This window comes from Micromys minutus (assembly GCF_963924665.1).
Source record: "Micromys minutus genome assembly, chromosome: 4".
NCBI classification, from domain to species: domain Eukaryota; kingdom Metazoa; phylum Chordata; class Mammalia; order Rodentia; family Muridae; genus Micromys; species Micromys minutus.
Genome location: NC_137973.1, coordinates 3,069,904 through 3,083,443, shown reverse-complemented (window position 1 = coordinate 3,083,443; position 13,540 = coordinate 3,069,904). Strand labels below are relative to the sequence as shown.

Sequence of the window (13,540 nt, the reverse complement as noted above, 5' to 3'; positions counted from 1 at the left end):
GGAGGCATGAGAAGGGCATGCTCTGGGTTAACTAAGTCGTTTTGCCTATCAGATCTTTAAGTGACTCAAAGATGATGTGCCATTATTTCCCAAACCTGTGTATGAATCACAAGGGACTGGCGTCTTGGCTGCACTGATTACGAAAAGTGAACCTGGAAGGTATCTTATACCTACCACTTCCCCAAAGCCCCATCAAAAAGATGACTTCCAAAGCAGCATTTGCAGAAAAAAAAAAAATTATGACAGAAACCGACAGAAAAATAGTTCTAAAACCACCAAAGTGTTTGTTTGTTGCTTGCTTTTCTATATCAGGGCTCACAATGTAGTTCAGACTAACCTAGATTTTACCATCTCTTCTTTCAATTTCACAAAAAGCTAGGGTGATCAGTATGCAATACCACATCTAGCTTAAAGATTTGGATTATACTTTTCATTTCCTTTTCAAGTATTAGTGAATCCTAGAAACCACTTTGAGTTTTATTTTTCATCCGTATAGCATTATCAGCTTAAATCATGTTTTTCTTAGAATTTTCAAGAGCAATAAAAGCCAGTTTACAAAGAGATCATTTTTGGAAAGATTTGATAAATACTTACACATTAGATATTGTAGGGCTTTCCTTTTCCTTTGAACATAACATTAAATGTGTAGCTGCCAACTGTCAAAAGTACATCTGCAGTTCTGATGTGGTCATGCCAACCTGCCAAGATGTTGAGAGTTCTGTTCCTGGCCCAAGAACAGAACTTCTCTGTCCTGCCTCTATGATTAGCCTTCCCATTTTCAAATCACTTTCGCTCCTTTGTCTCCAAACCCACAAAGCAGCTCTGCACTAAGGATTGTTCTACAGCATTCCATTGAGTGAGTATATAACTCAATCTCTCACCTATTCTGACTTCAGGAGATTTGGGGCTAGTTTTTGGTTGGCAATTAATTACTACTACTTGCTACTAAAATCTCTTTAGTCAGCAGGAATGCACTATATAGTTTATCAAAGATAGGGTTTTCATAAAATGTAAGTGACTTGGGTCACTGCATGAATCAGGATCCCACAGGAAATACCAGATTATTTAATGAGAAGGAAGTTTAAACAGAGAGAATTGATATGAGTCAGCAAAGTGAAAGCATGTGCCACAGGATGGTGAAGCACCTGCTGTTAAGAAGCTGTTGTGTTGTCAGGTCTGAAGGTAGAAGATAAAAGGTACGTGTTGTATTAGCTTTTCCTGGGGAAATGCAAGCAAACATTTGTTACTCCACAGCAGACCATAGTATGATTTCACCAAGGTTCAATTTAGTGAGACCACGGAGTTTATTGAACTTCCTTACAGAACACAGGTAAGGGGGTTAACTCACAAGAGCATGGGTGAATCACAAACAACTACATCACTGTAAAGTCCCACTTCATCATGAATGGTCATTTGATGGAATTTGAATCATAAAGTCCCTTTTTCAAGTTTAACCTTCCCTTTCCCATAGCATCTCTGAAGATCATTTGTAGCTGGATGAAGAGAGTTTTAGTTGAAGTATTCAGATCCCCTTCTTCCTCTACCTCCTTAGGAGTGCCCACAGTTCCATTACCATTCCATACACCTGGCTAGCATTGTATTGTTCTGCTTTGGTTGCCATAGCTATAAGAGGCAAAGTTCAAGATGATGTGATACTGGTTGGAAAATCTGCCACACAACTAACAGTATGGCACCTCATGAGTTCTACCATGGCGGTCATTGCAGATGAAAGAGTGAACTATGGCTGAAACAAAGGATTATATCCTCTCTTTTCACCTGCAGTCTTTAGGGTCTTCTCATTAGGAAAACCTACCAGCAGCTATAAGCAAAGGCAGTTTGTAATGAAGCCCACAGATATCATTGTGCAGAGAGAAATGGGCAGAAAATGGACAAGTAAAAAACCTAGCAGCATCTTGAGCCACTACCTACAAAGACCATCCAGGAGAGGAGCCTGCCTCCTCTTACCTTCCCTTGTCCTCACATTCTATACTTTAGAAGCCAAACTTTTCTTCCTGTCTTTTATTGATACAACTCTCTGGTGCCTTTGCAGGGTCATGGGTCAGCTACTCCAATAACTAGTCATCTGTGCATTTGAAGGTTGATTACTCAGATACAGTTTAGGTTTTAAGATTACAAAGATAGAGATAGGTGGTGGATACAGCTCAAGTTTCTTTCACAAAATAAGTTCTAATGTAGTGATAATAAGAAGAATGAAAGAGGATAGCCGCAGTCAGGACAAGGAAGAAGAGAGACAATAACATAAAGCCATCCCAAAGTCCTCTAATACTAAAAAGAAAGAAGGGAAGCTGGCACTTCTAGCATTTACTGTGCTAACAGTAGATATAGAAGGAATCAGTTTAAAACAACTCAGTCTTGGCTTTGTTCATTTGTTTGTTTTTGTTTTTAAGTTCTCAATGCACAAGAAAGTCTTGCTTGGCCTTTCCCCTTTTCCAAGGTACTAGAATCTCTCAACTTTATTCTAGCATAGAGTTTCTCTCCAAAGAAGAGAAAGAACATAGGAGTGGGGAATGATGCTTTCTCTGAAGTTGCAACTGGCTTCTATTGGAAGAATCTGGTCAAGAAGGAGGCAGATATTGAAAGCAGAATCAGTCTGAAGGATTTTCCACTTAGCTCTCTGTTGCAATGAAATGAAAGTCTGACGAACTCCACTTGGGGAGGAAAGGGTTTACCTTATCTATACTTTCAGGTCACCATTCACCCTTAAGGAAATTCAGGACGGGAGCTCAAGGTTGGAAATTGAAGCAGAAATGACAGAGGAACTCTGTTGCTGGCTTACTCTCAGCTGACTTTCTTAGCCTGGGACCACATGCTCAGGGATGGTTCCACCTACATTGGGTTGGGCCATCCCATTTCAGTCAGTAATCTAGACACTCTTACAGATACTTCCACAGGCCAGTCTGATCGAGGCACTATCCAGTTGAGCCTTCAGGTGATTCCTATTGTTATGAGTTAAAAAAGAAAGTTTTGTTGCTATGTTACTGAGCTTTTTCTTATCACTTCTGATGAGTCGTATCTGTCATATCCGACTCTACTGTATATCTGACATATCTACTCTAAAATACCAATGAAATAGTCTAATGAGAGAATTTCTGATTTAAATTATGTCCTATTATTATACCTACTAAGTGGTATCTTTATAGACTAAGATTTTATTCACTCCATTACGACTACATTATGAAAGGCGCCAACATTACTCCACAGCATAAGCTGCTGCTTCAGAAGCAATTTAATGGGAAGATTAAGGCAGGTCATCATCCGGCTTTGCATGTCCCGTGGAGCTCACAGCTCTACTCATCCAGAACAGTGGACACCGTGGTGTTGTTAAGCTCACTGCCCACAGAAGCTGAGGTCAGCTGGATGCTCCTGTCAACAGTGGGGACTCTTCCACCAACAGTTTCATCAGTGTTCCTCTTTGGCCTCAGCAAGATAATGAAGCACTTGGGAAGAAATAAACAGCCTAACAAGCCATAACTGGATGCCAAAATGGCAAATATCTCCACAGCCTCTTTGAATTTGCCTTTGGTGCTCAAGTAAGCAGGGACAAAAGAGATCCAGACAATGAAAAAGACCAGCATCCCAAAAGTGATGCATTTCCCTTCATAATAGTTATCTGGCAGCTGGCGAGCCACAAAGGTTGTAAGGAAACACAGCAGAGCCAGAAGAACATCAACCCCGAATATGGAGCACAGAAACTCTATAGAACCTTCATTGCATTCAAAGATGATCTTTACATTCTGAGATTCAATGTTCTTGAACATCCTTGGAGGCTCCAACACCAAGTAAGCTGCGCATACACCAACCTCCCCTACAACACAGATCAGTACAATGAGTTTTCGACAAATGGGGTGCATGGATGTAAGCCGGGTTTTGGATACGGAAATCCTGTAGGCAAAAAAGAGTGAGATAGTCTTTCCAAGAATGGAAGACAGACAAAGGCAAAAGCCCAGTGCCAGAGTGACCTGGCGGGCCATGCAGGACCAGTTGTGTGGTTTTCCTATGAACAGCATGGAGGACAGCACTGTGATAACCAGAGACATCTGAATGAGGAAGCTCAGCTCCCGGTCATTGGCTTTCACCAGTGGAGTGTGCCTGTGGATCACATACACAACAGTTACTGACAGGATCACAAGTGCTCCAAATATGGAAAGGATAACGAGGGTGAACCCCAGAGTCTCCTCATAAGTGAGAAATTTCACCACATGGATCACATTTCATTTGACTTACATTGCACTCTGGTTACAATTCTCTTTTTTGCCCACTGCTTTAAAAGAATTAATTGCTCTTGAGGTCATTTGTCAAAAGACAAGTACAACTCTTTTCTTTTAATAGAAAGTAGAAAAAAATAAACCTGTGCAAATAAAACCCCCAACCTAAGCCTGCCTAGTAATCAGCTCCAGAGAGCAACTGGAGGTTCACACAGCAGCAGGTGAACAACGCCTGCGCTTTCAGTGCACAGAACATCAAGACATTCAGGAAACTTTTCTCCAGCAACAGTTAGTATTTATTCACAAACAGATAAGCTAAAGACTTTGACTTTATTCATATTTCATATTTCACAAATGTCACCCATTATCATCCTTCTTAGTTTCATTTCTTCCCCAGATTTAGCAGCTTTGGAAATGAGAATCTGTACTGTAGCTAATTTCACATGTCACAGAACATTTGATAAGTTGGTGAATTTTCATGATATTTTTATATTCTGCTTAAACAATTTATCAAAAGGGTTTGCAATGATGTATTGGCCAACATGTGTTTAATATTGACTTCATATCACCAAAAATGTCTACCTCCACATGGATTTTCTGATTTATCCACCTGCATATGTCAGACATATGATTCCCTGTGATGAATCTGCTTACTGGTGCCTAGATACCATGCTTCTGCACATACTAAACAGCAAAGCAAGTAATAAATAATTTAGTGGATGAAACAACGTACTAAAGTGTCTCTACTCCTGTGAAGCTAAGAAAGTTCTCATTTGGATTTTCATAGAGACTTTCTGTGGTAGATGTCCCCAATGCACCTTGGATAATATACAGGAACACTCCTAAAAAGAGTCTAGAAAGAACTTTTATTAGATGAGGCTTCTTGCCCATAACACTCTGTAGATGAGACCATTTGATAAATCTCCTTTGGGGAAACTATGTCCCCTATTATCATTTGAAAATCTGAAAGATATTTCTTCTTAGCAATGTAGAGATCTTTGCCCAATGATTTATCGCCATCATTCTATTAAAGTCATGAAGAAAAACAGAAAAAGACCTTAGAAAAAATGGGAAAATGTAGGGAAAGTACAAAGGTGTCATACATAGATATTTTCTTGTTAATTGAGTTTCAAAATTACAGTAGTGGCTTCAGCCTCAGAACCGGCTGCAGTTGTGCTATAGTTTTGTTGATTGACTGAGCTGGTCTTGGTCAAGTGAAGCCCAATGTGGGGCTCCAGCAAGTGGGATACAGTGAAGGACATGCAGAAGAAAGCTCAGGCTAGTGGTGAATAAATCTGTAAAAAAGGACAAGGTAATGGTAAAATGTTTTTTGTGTATGTTTTTAGAATTATGCTAAAATCTAGAGGAGTGAAGATAATTTACATAGATGGTTTTAGTCTTTGTACCCCAATCAGAGACAGTTTAATCCTGGACATGAGAGAAAGAACGGGTTTCAGTAAATCCATCCTTTCACTTTTCTGGAATGGTTTGGCAAAAGAGAAAGAAAATGGATGTAAACTGTTCCAAAGCTCTCGTAGAGACAGGAGGAGGTCAAGAGACATCCTGCCTCTCTAGTTACCACTGGAGAAATGTTTAGTTCTGGTTCTGGGTCCCTTAGGTAAGATATCTGGCTTTCTTTGATGGCGCATCTAATTCTCTTCTCCCTCTTATGTGTTGTTTCTCATTGACGCTACAATCTGTCCATGTGTGTCAGTTTGTGTCTGTGGTTTTATCTCATTGCTTCAGTGTTGCTTTGTGGTTCATGTTCAGAAGAAAACTAGTTAAAACTTTACCTGCTGGTCAATCAACCCTTGATTTAGTTTTAACTCATTAAAAAAGGGTAAAAATAAAAAATAAACGTAAAAAAGCAGTCTCAATTGGCCTTTGGAGCTCTGCACCTGTAGTTAGGAGTTTAGCTCAGCTGGAAAAGCCCTGCTAGCAGCTGATTGTCTGTACAAAATTACTGTAGTAAATACAGGTATCCCTTTATATTTTGAATTTATCCTAATTAATTTATTCATTTACTGTGCCTGTATGCTTGAGCTGTGTTGTGTGTGGTATGTTCATGTGAGTGTGCATTTGTATATGTGCATGCAGAGGTCAGAGCATAACACCTTGTTGTCCTGATGTCAGGTTCTCTCACTGGACCTGAGACACATTGTTTTGGCCAGGTTGGCTTTCCAGCAAGCTCTCAGTTTCTACATCTACATATCTTTGCCTCCCCTCCAATGTTGGGGTTACAGGTATATTTATCCATACCTGAATTTGTATGTGAACACAGACTATTAGATCCTCAGGTCTCATATTTTTCAGGATAAGTGCTTTTTATCCACAAAGCCATATTTCCAGGCATATTTTATATTATGTATAGATATATGCTTTAAAATTCAGAAGTATAGCAATTATAAATTTATTTACATCTTAATTGGAGTGTGTGTTCTTATTTCAAGGATGGGTAGGATGTCTTCTTTGGGTCAGACCCACAATCCCAGAATGTGGGAGGCTAAACAAGACTGTAAATTTTAAACTAACCTGGGCCATGTCTATATTTCTTTATCTCTATATCTATCTATAAAATATATAAATGTAGATAAAATAAAGATAAATCTATATTTATGTAAATATAGATATATAGAGATAAAGATATATAGATATAATAAGCTTATGTCTTAAAAACAAACAGAAAAACAATCAAACCAAAATATAAGCTTATGAAATCTTTCATCATTAATAAACATGTACTGCTGATGGATTAGTAAATGCTTATCAAATTTGCCTTTAACTACAGTGGTGGCCTGTGTAAGAAAACGATGGAATTTCTCTTATGGGGCAGAGTACAGAGTGTTCTTCCCACAAAGTTTTCTTCTAGAAGGAATTGTATCAACAATAATAAGGGAATGCACTTGAAACAAGGACATGAAGAGAATGCCTGGCATGTTCACATTAGCCCTGTTGGAAAGGAAAAGGCCTAGGAGGAATATTCTTTGCCCTTTCACATAACCAACGATAACAATAACACCAGGTATATTCTGTTCCTGTACTTGCATTTGCTTATGCTGACTCTAAAGTCACCTAATGTATTGTTTGCTTATGTAATACAAACGCTCTTCTAGCATTTCTCTTGAGCCCCACAACCTTCAATCTCCTGATCACCTAACTCGGATCTTTGGCATTTCCTCCTGTCTCTAGAGACTTAGTCTCCCTGACTAGAGGGGAACCAACTACGCTTGAAGCAACTCCAATATACAAATAGAACATTAATTTTAGTAGAGAAGGTAAGATAAGGTAAGTGTGGTGATACTGTATTGAAATATTAAAATAGAAAATTGCTGTTTTAACAATTTTTTATTTTAATTAGAAAAAAACGCCCTCAAACATTTGACAGACAGTAGCACATTCTTTATTCCTTTCCATGTAAAACACAAGCACCCATGCTTACTTTCTTTATCTCCTTTCCATGTAAAATATGAGCACCCATGCTTACTTTCTTTATCTTTTTTCTATGTAAAACATGGGCACCCACGCTTAGCTTACGGATTCCAAAGGAAACATGTCAAGATTTATTCAGGCAGTAGTTCACCATAGAGGAAGTAGGTTCAAAGTCACAAAAGATCTCACATTTTTTAGGTTAAGTACCTCCGACCTTTCTGTAATGATAGAAGGCTCACAGATCTGTGTTGTCCTATATGGTAAACCTCTTTAAAAAATCAAATGACCATTGGGTAGATTTATGTCTGGGTCTTCAGTTTCATTCTCTTGAACAACAGGTCAGTTTTTGTACCAATAATGCTGCTTCTATTACCATAGGTCTGTAGGATAATTTGAGGTCAGTGATGGTGATACTTCCAACAGCTTTTATTATATTTTAGCTATCCTGTTGTTGCTGCTGTTGTTGTGTGTATCCATATGAAGCTGAAAATTGTCTTTGAAAGTTTGTGACCTTCCTCCTCCCTTTCTTCCTTTTTCCCTTCCTTCCTTCCTTCCTTCCTTCCTCCCTCCCTCCCTCCCTCCCTCTTTCTTCCTTCCTTCCTTCCTTTCTTTCTTTCTTCCTTTCTTTCTTTCTTTCTTTCTTTCTTTCTTTCTTTCTTTCTTTCTTTCTTTCTTTCTTTCTTATTTTCTTAAATAATTTGAACAATATTGGCATTAAGTTTTCTTTGAACTTCTGGTAGACTTCTGCACTAAAACCATCCGGTCCCTGGGCTATTATTTTAGAGTTGGGAGGCTTAATTCCTGATTCTATATTACTAGAGGTTGTAGATCTGTTTAAACTCTTTACCTGATCTTGATTTAACTTTGGTAAGTGGTATGTGTCAAGAAAATTGTTTATTTCTTTTTGATTTTCCAGTTTGGAGGAGCATAGATTTTAAAAATGTTTTAATAATATTTTTGGATTTTCTCGGAGTTTGTTGCTATTTCCGTCTTTCATTTCTTGTTTTGTTAATTTATATATCCTCTATATTTTAGTTTGGATAAGGATTTGTCTACCTTGTTGATTTTCACAGAGAATCAAGACTTTGTTTTATGAATTTTTGTGTTGTTTTCTTTGTTTCTATTTTATTGATTTTGGCCTTGAGTTTATTTCTTGCCATCTACTCCTCTTGGATGTGAACAATTCTTTTTGTTCCAGAGATTTCAGCTGTGCTGTTAAGTTGCTAGTACAAGATCACTCCAGCTTTTAAACTTTTGTTTGTTTGTTTGTCTGTTTTAATGTAGAAACTTAATGTTATGAACTTGTCTCTTGAGGAAGGTCAGAGAGCTGGCCTCTAGGTCACGTGAATGGTAGAGATGACCCCGGCCCTTGCTAGCTGCAGCATTTTGAAGAGCAGACCCTGCATCTCATCTAGGCACCACAGTAGAGCTGACCTTGGTGACAGGGTTGCAAGTGAGCTGGCCCAGAGAGTATCAGAAAAGAACTGCTGGCCCCACCCTTTGTTGGTACTTGGAGGAGCTAGCTGAAGCAGTGCCGGACACCCGATCCTAGCGTGCAGTGTGGGTGTTGGAGAGCTGGTGATCTGAGCAACTCAACTAGAACCTAGGCCTAGATCAAGGGTGTAGCTGTTTGGTCTTTTCTGTGTTCCCTAGGTTCCTTAATAATTATACAGAAGTTTAATTATTTATTAATAAATTCCTAGTTCTTAACTGAGGGTTGTTCCCAAAGTAGCTCAATGAACTTAATTAGCCAATTTATACTATTTTATGTCTGTCTTGTCCTGGTTACCCCTCCTCATTTACAAACATCTGACTTCCTCCAAGTTATAATGGTAATTTTTTCCACTCGGCTGTTTTTCAGAGATCCTCTGCCAGATGGGCCAATTGTAATCTGCCTCAGCTTATTGGCCATTAGGTTTTTATTGACAGATGACGCTTTTACACAATGCATAAGAGACTAACTCTATACCAGCACTTTGAGTTGACCCACTGAAACATTTACCCTATCTATGAGCTGCTGAAACTCATAAAGGGGTCAGTCCTGTAGACCCAGAATAACAACAGGTTATCTGAGAGCACTCACATTTAGTTTTGCTAGTAGCAGAAAACAAAGGCCTCAAACCAGACCTGTGACTCATTGCAATGAATGTTTGCAAGTAAAGCTGTTTGGTCTAAAAGGGATAATGTGTGACACTGTTGCTTCTATGGTGAGATGGGTTTTGTTTTTCTTGAGGGGGAAGTTGCAAGAGTAGAGGACAGAGGACATGAATGAACAGGGAGAGGAATGGGATTGGGGTACATGATGTAAAATTCACACACACACACACACACACACACACACACACCAGAAAAACTGTCTCAGGAATTCCTTCTTTAAACCTAGATATGCAGGAAATTCCTTGGATCTGAAAAAGATTATATAGAAAATATAGAGAAGCAGAGAACTGGAGATTCACTGAGGACAGATCAAGCCACTCTGAACTAAAGGATTGCTTGTACCCACATGAAAGCAGAATAAATGTGTATGCCGCAATAAGAAGCTAACATTTTGAGAGTGGGGAGGTGTCAGAATAAATTGGAGGGTGCTAAAGGAACAAAAAGGAAGTAAAAAGTGATTTGTTATATTTTAGTGACGATGTATAAAATGAAAACAAGAAATCCAAGAACACAGAGCTTACTATAGGGACAGAAGAGTGAGTCTCTCTGACACTGAGAGTGATGTCACTTCAGGGGAAACTGAAGGCACATAAGAAGGAGGCGGAGTCTGACATGCATCCTTTTTGGTACTGATAAAATGGTAAAAGTGGGAGGAGGATTAAGAATTCTTCAAAAGTGTATTAAATTCTCCCCAATACCAATCATTCCATGTAAAAAACAAAACAAAAAACAAAACCAAAGAAACAAACTAAAAATTCCAAACCAAAATAAAAAGCCACCCCAAACTACGCTTGTTTATGCCAGAAGAGGGCAGTCTTAAGATAGATATGTTAGAAGCCATTAAAAACCATGATCCCTTTTCAGTAAAAATGATCACAGGTAAAAATTAAGTTGATGCCGCTATACAAGTCTACTACAGAAAGAAAAGAAATACTCAAAAATCAAAACATTCTAGCAAATGAAATTCTCCTCAATTTGAAATTGTCTTCAAAAATTAAAACAAAAAAATTAAAAATAAATAGGTATGTATATGAAAGAAATAAAAGATTAATTTTATTCAGGAAAGAAATGAGAAAAATATTTTTAAAATAATAAAGAAATCAATACAGAAGTAATAAGTTTAGAAATGAAACATTTCAATGGAGATTTAAAGAAAGACAGTGTCTAACATTTTAGCCATAGTTTCATATTATTTTCATATTGTCATAATTATAATAACATGAAAAAGACATCTTAGGCATATTGGCCTAAATAAATTATATATTAATTTAATTTGTCTCTTTTAAAATTTATCAGTAGAAAATTTTAATTTATGTTTGTAATAGGAAAGAAATGGAGGAGTAGATATGATCAAGGAGCATTATATACATGTATGAAAATCTCAAAGAATAAATAAGAATGTACATAATATCCATTTTTATTGGAATAACATTGGTTTCTATCAAACAATAGTGGTGTCAAATATTCTCAAATATATATAGACAAAGAGAATAGAGGCTTTTTAAAAAAATTTCTTTTCTAGATGTCTTCCACTTTAAGTATCAGCATTCTCCATACAGCCCCAGCAATCCATTTTCTGCCCTTGAAAATGATATCGTCTAGTGGAAAGGTTGGATAAATAGACCCTAACAGTGAAGTTTGAAATGGTGGTGTTACTACTGTGGAAAACAGGAAAACGTCTTTTGCAAAAAAATGACTCTCTAAGATGGGTGTCATCACACTAGTTGCCCGTCAGTAGGATTGCTATACAATGAAAATATGGTACAGATCAAAAGTGGGATTCATTCAGCTGCAAAGAAAAGTGAATGTATAACACTTATAGGTAAGTAGATGGAACTGGAAGAAATTATACTGAATGGGGTAGGATATGCCCAGAGACACACCGGTATGCATATTTCCCATTATGTGGATCCTAGCTTCAAATATTAACTTTATCTGTGTATCCTGAAGCACTGGCAGAAGCCAGGAAACTAAAATGGCAATGCTGTGGTGATGCCATAGGGGTGTGATCAAGCAGAACATGGTGATAAGAAAATAAGGATGGGGGACCCTGGAGGTAGAAAGGTTCAGTCAGCAGTGGGGATGTGGAACAAAAAAGGAAAAGATGTGGGGGGAGGATTAACCAACGTGAAGGATATATCAAAAGACAATGTGCCAGCTAACATAAAAATGCAGGTTATATCGTTAGAACAGAAATACAAGTGAAAGATCTGCATGACAAGAACTTCAAATCTCTGAAGAAGGAAATAAAAAAAGATCTCAGAAGATGGAATGATCTCCCATGCTCATGGATTGGAAGGAATCTTTTTGACATTTAAATTATAATCAAATTTATCGCTATATGTTTACTATAACTCCTTAACACCGGGGAACATATGTAACACTAGGGTCCTGTTGGGTTTCTAGGTTTGCTTTCTTTGTTACTAGACAGAAGATTCTTCAGAAAAATTACTCTTTGCAGCAAGGGAACAATGTGCACCTGCAGCACCTTTGGGGTTCAAGGAAGGAAGGGGTTCAGATATGATAGAAAAATGCCAAGAGAAGTAGCTCCAATGGCCAATCAGAAATTTTGAGTGGGGGGTGGTTATAACCCTATCTTAAAATAAAGCAACATACTTGTTTGGGCTCAAAAAAGTCTCCCAGTTGTCAGAAATAAATGGTCTTGTTCTTTTTTACATCTGCTGGAATGATCCAAGGAAAATTTATAGCATTCACAACTTTCTTGACATTGTGAGTCTTAGCTGAGATGTATCCAGGTAGGCATTTTTCAGATCTCCCAGCTTCTCCTCTCCAGTGCAGAGCTGATCAGACATGGCATACAATCTGTCTTCTTTCCCAGTCATATTCACTCTGTGGGAATATAAGAATTGAGCCCGGCATAGTCAAAAGCTTACACAACCCTAGGAAAATCTATAGCCCTTACAGCTTTTTTATTCTTAATGACAACTGGGTGACATTTTTGAGCTCAAACAGGTTTGTTGCTTTAGTTCAAGATATGCATGTAATTTAATGATCAAGATGCCATTTGGATCCTTGCTTGACAATACATCATACAGGAATTCTTTTAATTCTGATATAAATGGTTCTGGATATTGCAAATCATTCAGTAGTTGTACCAAACTATGGAAAGAACTCAGGCTTTGCAATGAGAGCTGAGGTAATCCAGGCTTCGCTGGCTATCCATGTCCTGTCCGTTATGTTATGATGAATCACTTCCATGACCATAAGAACGCCTGAGGTCAATGTCAGTTGGATGAAACATAATGACTTTGGCAGTGAAACTCTTTATTGCATTGATAGATTGTTGCTTTTTTTCTCCATTGGAGTAGACTGTGGGAATGGTTTCAAATAAAGCAATACAAAAATAAACAGTCTCCATTTTCCCCCAAAGGACTTACCATATTTTCCATAATCAACATTAGTTGCAATAGCACTTACACAGACCCAAATAAACTGAAATTTTGAGTCCTCACCATAGCCTCAGAGTGGAACGTTTCATTGCTTACAGCACTGCAAGCACATGATAGAAGCCGGGATTCATCTCTAGGAGCTGAGCAGAAGTATATTCCTCCTACACCTGAAAATATTCACATTTATTCGAAGCAAAGACTTCAATGGCACACCTTCTGAACATGTTTGATGGGATAGAGTGAACTAGATTGGATAGTGCTCACTTTTCCCACCCATCCATGGAGAGTCAATCAATGACTTTCAATTCCCTCCACTCA

At 38.0% G+C, this 13,540-nt stretch overlaps 1 protein-coding gene across 1 annotated transcript; it reads right to left on the bottom strand.

Moving 5' to 3' along the window:
- Positions 1-3,308: 3,308 nt before the first annotated feature.
- On the bottom strand, positions 3,309-13,191 carry LOC308419593 (vomeronasal type-2 receptor 1-like; the record flags this gene model as incomplete). Its single annotated transcript, XM_080915342.1, is given in 5 exon segments — positions 3,309-4,230; positions 12,531-12,662; positions 12,795-12,848; positions 12,934-13,038; positions 13,040-13,191. Coding segments are annotated over 5 exon segments (1,365 nt in total).
- Positions 13,192-13,540: the final 349 nt, after the last annotated feature.